The sequence below is a fragment of the Gymnoscopelus braueri genome (assembly GCF_963280865.1).
Source record: "Gymnoscopelus braueri genome assembly, chromosome: 20".
Taxonomy (NCBI): domain Eukaryota; kingdom Metazoa; phylum Chordata; class Actinopteri; order Myctophiformes; family Myctophidae; genus Gymnoscopelus; species Gymnoscopelus braueri.
Genome location: NC_137622.1, coordinates 19,044,886 through 19,053,430, shown reverse-complemented (window position 1 = coordinate 19,053,430; position 8,545 = coordinate 19,044,886). Strand labels below are relative to the sequence as shown.

The window sequence follows — 8,545 nt, the reverse complement described above, 5'->3', positions numbered from 1 at the left end:
CAGGCTGTGACTCATAGTTCTATATGAAACGCACGTGAGAGGCCTTATATAAACATGGTCACCCTCTTAAAGCGCTCATAAGCCTGCTAGAACACCAGTGTGCTCACAGTATGTAGGTTTACTTGTTTTTTTGTAGAATATCTGTATAGAATGGAGAGGCAGAGCCTTTAACTATCAGGCTCCTCAAGTGTGGACATTTCTCCCAGTTTTGGTCTGTGAGGCAGACTCCTTCTCTACGTTTAAGATTAGGCTAAAAAGTCCTTTTTGATTAAGCATATAACAAGCTGCTAGCTTAGACTGCTGTGGGACTTCACATGGATCACCAAGCACCCCCCCTCCATTTCCATCCTCTCTCTCCTCCTCTTCCTGTCCATCGTCTCTCCTCCTCCTTTCTCCTCTCCTCCTCCCCCCTCCCTTCTCCCTCTCCATCTCCATTTCCCCCTCCTCTCCTTCACCATCCTCTCTTCTCCTCCCCCTCTCCATCTGTGTTTGCATTGTATGCATTCATGTCCCAGCTGTGGATCGAGGATTTCCATGGCTGCAAACTGTTGTTATAGCTGCTGATGTTGTTGTTGTTATTGTTGTTGTAAGTAATTATAGAATACCATTCTGTTATTTATTGTTGTCCATGCCAAGTTGCCAACACAGTCAAGGCAGATGGCCACTCACCCTAATGTCTGGTTCTGCTCAAAGTTGCTTCCGTTTTTTCCCTTGCCACTGTCGTGAATGCTTTCTCAAGGGGGAAACGTTAGGTGCTCTATTATGTAAACTGTTTTGAGACGTGTGATTTGGCACTATAATAAAATGTAATAGACATTTTATATTCCTGCGCTGCAATTCCTGATCCCATGTCATGACAACATTATTTATTAAATAACTAAGTCTATTAACCATGGCAACTATGAAGGCCTAATGGTTCCTAGTCTGGACAAGATGATGATCTCTTCTTGGTCCCATTCACGTCTCCTGGACATCTTTTCACTGTCAGCATTTCTTCTCCTTACCCTGTTGTGTTGTCTGCATGGATTGAGTGACAAGCAGTAGGACCATCTATCAGCATGTGGCCTGGAGGACTTTTCTTGGTGATGGAAAACTGATCTATTCTTGTATATAGATAGCCACAGGATCAAAACTACATATAGTGGTCTCTCATTCATGGGAAAGACATTTAGTATTTCTGGTATATTTGTTAAGTGTAAAGAATAAAATGATCTGTAGATCCCTTATCGACCAGACACAGCACTAGCTGTATGAAATATGTGTGTTAAAAATGTATGATCCCGAGAGGTGTGGTAAAGAAGTTATAGTAAGTAAGGGACAATGAAAATGTAGACTTTGCTTGAGATCTCACCTTCTGCAAGAGTTAATTTTAAAGATCATTTTGAAGAGAGCTTTGTTCATAGATACGTGTGTGCTAGTGGAAAATGTAGATGTGAAAATGATTCTTTTTTTCTTTTTAAAACTAAAACATCTAGTGTACCATACTACCAAATGTGGTATCACAGTTTAGATAGGCTATAGCATCACATGTGGGCAGCTGAGGTCATAATTCTTGTGTAGCCTATTTGAAGGCCACAATATTTGTGCTAAATCATTGCTTTAACCTCTGAGGAAATTGGAGGAATGCGGCTTTCTGACTCCCAAATAAATGATGTTCTACCGACTTTGTATTTTAATCGGAAACAAATAACCTTAAACTTGGAGAAATACAGTACACCGCCGAGACCCCATCTTAGGGACCCCATGCGCATGTCGATCTCACCCTCTATTGCAGTGGTTTCCAACCTATTAGTATTTCATATCAAGGTCCATTGTTTATTCGACATATGAGCCATGGACCACCATTTGATGAGATTTAGCCACTCAGACCTAAAACTCTCTTCTACATTCTCTAATTATGTAGACTTCTTGTAAATTAAGGAATGCATATATGTTTAACAATAATTTAAGCTTGAGAGCATAAAATGAAACCAACGTTTGTTTCATTTTACACTCTCAAGAGTTAAAGATCTATAAGGGGTCCATTTGGTTACAAACTCTCCATCATTTAGCTGGAGACCACCTGGAACCCCCTCAAGGACCACTGGTGGTCCCCGGACCACTGGTTGAGAACCACTGCTCTATTGTCTCTCTCTCTCCTGTGTCCTGAGTGCAGCATAGTCATCCCATAGCCTCGACGGACGACTGGAAGGGACAATTATTTCCCCAAAATGTAGCCAGGCTGTAATGACAGAGCAAGTTTAGACAAAATAAAACGTTATTTGAGACTTTTTAGAAGAGGTTGCTTGCTTGTTGTTAGTATTTAACTAACACCAACGTATGTATCGAGTTAAGTTTAATGAGTGTTTTCACTTCATTCACTCACAGCCTTCTTTAGAATACAGTTTAACGCAGCGGTTGCCTGACAACCAACCAGCCAATTATAGCACGACAGACTGTCCTCCCGGGCTATGGGACTTATATACTAACGTGGCTGCGCTTGCGCTGTGCAATCGGAAGGGAAAGCGAGCAGCGTTGCCATGTTTGCTTATTATAGGCAACTTTTGGCTTGTTTTTCTGTGTAGTTGCTTTTAAATATTATTGGTAGTTGCGGGCTTGTTTCTAAAGTGTAGTTGCTTATTTGGGCTTGTTTCCTAAACTTTGTTAAACCAGTGGTTCTCAAACATTTTCACGTCAAGGACCCCCCAAATTAATATGTATTTGTCTGCGGACCCCCATCTGAAAATAATGTTATTATGCCAGGGACCCCCATACAATGTTTGTGTTGTTAAGCTTTTTGAAAATAGCCAACGTAATACGTTTAAAGGGCGAAGGGGTCGCTTCTTTTGGGCTTGTTTTCATAGACCTGGTTGCTTATTTCTTTCACAAAACCTGGCAACACTGAACGCGAGCATTAGGTCCAGACCAGAGCTTGTTACACAGCATTGAGCTGAAAGGAAAGGCCAGTGAAAACCTAAACATAAGGACGGAATCAAGTGATTTATATCGACAATATAGGACCTACATCTGGGAGTCGACGAAATGATTAAGGTAGGATCAGTGTTATTATGTGTTTAGAGGAATGACAATCAATGTCAAACGTGGAAGATATACAGGTTGCTTTAGGATTCGGAATGATATTGGGTGATAAAGAAAGCAACTCAAGCTCCGGGTCCATGTAGCGTTAGAAGGAGTTCTCCCTTAACCCTGTGTTACTTTCAATCCGTTGCCTGCACATCCCGGGTAGCGCAGTGGCCGCAGCCTCTCGTCTCTGGTAAAAATAAAACATATACTTTTGCTACTCACCAAAACAAAGACGGTGTTAAGATGTTGAAAGCCTACTTTCTTTAGTGGGAACACTCGGAGTCCCCCACCTCACGTCTAAAATACACTTTTTGGCCAGAAAAGAAAAAAATCCACCGGATGGAAAAAAAACATTCGTCACTCCACTGCGCCCCCTACAGGTCTTGTCAATAGAAAAACTCCATTGATCAAATCTGTAGGGAGCGCCGTGGAGTAACAAATGTTTTTCCTCATCCAGTGGAATATTTTCTTTTCTGGACAAAAAGTGTATTTTAGACGTGAGGTGGGGGGCTCCGAGTATTCCCACTGTGGAAAGTAGGCTTTCAACATCTTAAAACCGTCTTTGTTTTTGTGAGTAGCGAAAGTGTATTTTGAATTTTTACTAGAGACGAGAGGCTGCGCTACCGGGGGTGTTCAGGAAACGGCTCCAAAGTAACATAGCGTTAAGGAGAACGCCTTCTAATGCTATGGACCAGAGCTACGGTATGACAGACAGCTGTTAACATCTGTCAACATTAGGACTGTCTACATTTGACATTTGTTTCACATGAGAACATTATTATTGACATTTTCAACCAGATATTTGGCCTCTATAGCTATATATGCAGGCAAACATAATGCAACTGTACGTTATTATTAGTGTGTGTTGCAGCAAAATGAATGCGCAAAAGCAGAAATCAAACCATAGATAGGCTACAGCTTGTATTAATACTGGTTTATATTTCGCCATTATAGCCTAAAATTCGGCTCATGTTTATTATTTTTTAGTATTTTCGCAACAAAGTATTATCATCATTAGGCTGTTATTATTATTATTATTATTATTATTATTATTATTATTGTATTTAATATGACAGCTAAGCTGTCATATTAAATACAATAATAATAATAATAATAATAATAATGATCTGAGAAGCTGTCACAGCTTCTCAAATTATTATTGTTATTATTTTTATTATATTTAATATGGCAGCTAAGCTGTCATATTAAATATAATAATAATAATAATAATCTGAGAAGCTGTGACAGCTTCTCAGATCTCTCCTTAATTATGTTATTATTACTATCATACATATCCAGTTTTCTCATAACATGAATGTGCTTGTGTTGGTTCCAAGGCCGTCTAGGAGACACATGTTGGGGGAAATAAAGACAATGTGAAGAAAGACAAAGGCATGTTTTCTACGACGGGACGCAACACGGAAGGCTTGCTATAATAAACCCACTGTTATAAAGGCCCTCTATGATTCTGGAGGGTGAATCGCTGTGTGGTGCCGTTTCTCTACTGACAGCTTGGATGTAAAGGGGGGGACGTGCACTAAGACATTCCAAAGATGCCCAGGAGGTGGACCGCAGCATCAACATGCAGCGTTCTGTTGGTACTGGCCTTGCCCAGGTGTGTGCTGTCCATCCGTGCCGACAAGTCCATCAGCAGAGACGAGCACGTTAGTGCCACGGTCAATGCCACCGTGCTGGACTCTAAGGGCAACCCTGTTCAGATGATGACCAACGACGAAGGCACCTACGGACAGGATTCACCCAAAGCAGATACTAAAGGAATCGTGGTGGCACCTGCGCCTTATCATGGAGGTAAGTCGAAGGTTGCCACTTTTGTAGTGCCCACCTCTGCCCCCTGCATGTGTGGTGCCCACCTCTGCCCCCTGCATGTGTAGTGCCCACCTCTGCCCCCTGCATGTGTGGTGCCCACCTCTGCCCCCTGCATGTGTGGTTTGCTGCTCATTCAAATCTATCTAGCTGTAGGCTATTATTAAGCCATAATAAAAATGAATGGCATGAGTGCACTTAGTATATTGTTTAAACCCGCCCTTGTCCTTGAATATCCACTTGAGTGGCGGAGAAATTGCTTTGTAGCCTACTTAAGTTGCCCATCATACTTGACTGACAACAAACAAGTAAATCGATAATAACCCCTACTCTCCCCCTCTTTACCAGCCTACAATATGTTGTAGGTCTACATATAATTGTACTGTTCCCACAATAATGTGTGTGTGTGTGTGTGTGTGTGTGTGTGTGTGTGTGTGTGTGTGTGTGTGTGTGTGTGTGTGTGTGTGTGTGTGTGTGTGTGTGTGTGTGTGTGTGTGTGTGTGTGTGTGTGTGTGTGTGTGTGTGTGTGTGTGTGTGTGTGTGTGTGTGTGTGTGTGTGTGTGTGTGTGTGTGTGTGTGTGTGAGATATCCAAGTATGTTCTTAACCCATTTAGACCTGAGGCCGATTCTAAAAACGCCTTCTAAAACCTAACCATAGTTTTCTGAAAACGTTCAAATTCTTACTAAAAATAAAAAATAAAAAATGATGTTACTATATTATAGCAACAGCTAATGAGACACAGAGGTGGCATCCGGATTGAAAGGTATAACAACGTATAGGTAGCAACAGGTCTCAATGGCATTCGACAGAGCTCAGCACTGTGACTGCCAGACTGCACTGTCTGTTTATTATAACTAACTTACTCTAGCTAGTGACATCATTATTATCTCTCTATACAAGTGTCTAATGGTGCCATGTTTATTTGCTATATACTGTTGGACATTTCCAGCTATGATGAATGAGACACCTACAGTACATGGTACAGAAATCATATTCATAAATAGAGATTCAATGTTTTAACGTTTGACAGTTAAGATGGGAGTCCTAGTTCCTCAAGCTATCAATTAGACCAGTCTGTCCTCAATACTGTGGAAAGCCCACTAAATTTGGCTAAGATTACCGAGATTACTGCATTTGTCAAAGCAGCTTTTGCTTTTGCAACTTCGCTAAGACTTGTATTTCCTGTGTTTGTCTCAGTTTATGTGTTATGGTTGACGGAGCTGGCGAGTGAATTGTCGCTGTAGATCCTCTTTTCTACAGGCAGTGAATGCAGACTAAAACATTACTGTTTCGGCCTATTCCATGATCTGCACATTCAATTAGGAAGTGTGACACCCAAGCAAACAGTCACAGCTTTACTTGCATGCATTTTCTCTTTGTGACATTTTCTTCTAAACTAATAGGACTTTAGGTCTGGTTTGTTGGCTACATTCACATGAACCCTCCCTTTCCCTAAGCCCCCTGTCCCAGACGCTTCCATAATCACCTCCAGTAAACAGACTGGGCTGGAGGCTGCATTAAGAACAAGTCAAGTCAAATTTGTTTTGCAAATGCTTTCACAGTGTACGCAATGTTCTACAGTGAACAGAGAAACTAATACAGGGGGAAAACAAACATCACATGTTTTAAGATACGGGGCACAGAGCATTTGTGTGCGTTCATTGTTTGGCTAATATGACATACATTAGCCCTCTCAGATTCAGTAAACACTGGACAGAGGCGTGCCTTACCAGACGCCCTGAACAACCCCCGTCGGTGGGGGGTAGGGGTCGTTTATGTAAGCATGCTACTGTAGGAACGCCATGACTGGGAGAGAGAGAGGAGGGTTTGAACAAGAGTAAAAGAAAAGAAACGCACTGTGAGAGGAATGGGGTCCCCTGAGGGAAGGGGAGGGGGATTGATTTGACATGCTCTGTACTGTATGTCTGTCTGTAACCTCATTCTGTACTGTGCGTTTTTTTCTAGATCAATACGTGTAGTACTCTCTATATGCTTGCATCATGCAGGGCCAAGCAGTTGGCATGCGTTAGGCTACAGTTTCTGTCTGAGCATAATTTCATGCTGCAGAGTTGTGAATAACGTCATTCCACCTCGGTCTTTTCATTTCTTTGTCATTGTCGCAGTCACAAAATCACTCATGGGTTCTGTAAAGTAAGCCATACAAAACATTCATTGACTTTCATACTTTTTCCGCTTGGCTCCTATTTCTTTAGCTGGCACTCGAAGGGAAAGGAAGGGAAGGGAAGGGAAGGGAAGATTGAGTGAAAGAACAGGCTGACTAAACTGGTCAGTGTTTTGGGGAAAGAGTAATTACACTGTATAACTTTGTTCTGGATCATTCCAGGTGGGGACACAGGAATATTTGGTGCATCTAATTTATTTTGTGGGGTGCTTTGGCTTTGATTCTTGCTTTTGCTTCCATGTAATATTGAATATCAAGGAAACCACTGTACAGTTTCCTACATAGCAATGGTATGATGAAACTGTATGGTATTGGATCATCTAGACTAGAGTCATCTAGTACTCAAGTGCTGTTTTTTGTTATAGCAGTCCAGGGACTAACTTGAACCTAATACAGCAGCTGAAGGCATTTAAGTCCCTGGTAGAATGTAGCACTAGTCTGGTCCTCAGGATCACAATTCAAAATCACTGATCTAGCTTAAACCTCTGTGTGCTTTTTAATCAAAGAATTGCTCTGATAGACATGGGGAGCTGCATTATGTCGATAATTTGGCATTATGTCGATAATGTGTCGGATAGAAACCATATCATCTTCCTTGTATCGGGGAGTGAGTTGTGGTTACTGTAAGTTTAAATGCTCCAATCTTGATCTGGTATCAGGAGACAGAAAGAAACTGAGAATGTGGAGAGGAAATGCTAAATGTTTTCAACCACATCTCTGAAAACTGCAGGTTCATATCATATTATATCTAAAGTCATAATCCATTATCTAGATTTAAAAAAATATTATATTCTTATATATCAACGCCATTTGACTATAACTGGTGTTCTAAATTAAATGTCCCAATGGTGCCAATATGCCATCATTCCATTAGCTATTAGCTATAGGAAAAGCTGAATACATTATTTTATTTTCTGACGTTTTAATTTTTTCACTTTCACTTTCGCTTTCCAAGGACAGCTCTGAAGGACATGTATGACTGAAAATGATTTGGCATTTGGGTCATTTCGCGCAAAAGACTCATAGTATACTGGTCAAAGCTCACTCCACTCTTGGTGTAGTGAACCCAATGCCTTAAGTTTTGCCTTTCAAAGCATCGTTTTTCAAAGGAATTTGGATGGTCTACTCTACTGTTTCTTAACGGGAGCGTTCAGAGAATCTTGGGGGTGCTAGAAGCAATTTTTATGGGGCCGTTAGTGTTTCTTCCTATTTATTATGCCAGTTTAGCATGAGCGCACATTTTAGTTGTTTCATCATTAGCCTTCCTTTCATTGTCTAAAGTTTGAGAATCCATGGCTTTTTTGCGTGTCTATGGGGGTAATGATAGATTTGTAGCAGCACAGTAAAACATGTCTGGAACGGCTACTAAAGCTTAATGTATATGTATTACATAGTCTTTTGCCGGAAATAACAGATCTACAACCCAACATGATGAGCATTCTCAAACACCATCATGAAGTTGTGTGGAGGAACTA

General features: G+C 41.1%; 1 protein-coding gene across 5 annotated transcripts in view; it reads left to right on the top strand.

Moving 5' to 3' along the window:
• Positions 1-2,889: 2,889 nt before the first annotated feature.
• Positions 2,890-8,545, top strand: part of rnf130 (ring finger protein 130) — a 55,106-nt gene continuing 49,450 nt past the window's right edge. For all 5 annotated transcript variants that reach the window (XM_080416907.1, XM_080416906.1, XM_080416905.1 and 2 more), the window contains exons 1-2: positions 2,890-3,030; positions 4,401-4,872. In XM_080416907.1, the coding sequence (XP_080273033.1) occupies positions 4,617-4,872 (256 nt within the window). In that variant the 5' untranslated portion in view covers positions 2,890-3,030; positions 4,401-4,616. The remainder of the gene's footprint in view (positions 3,031-4,400; positions 4,873-8,545) is intronic.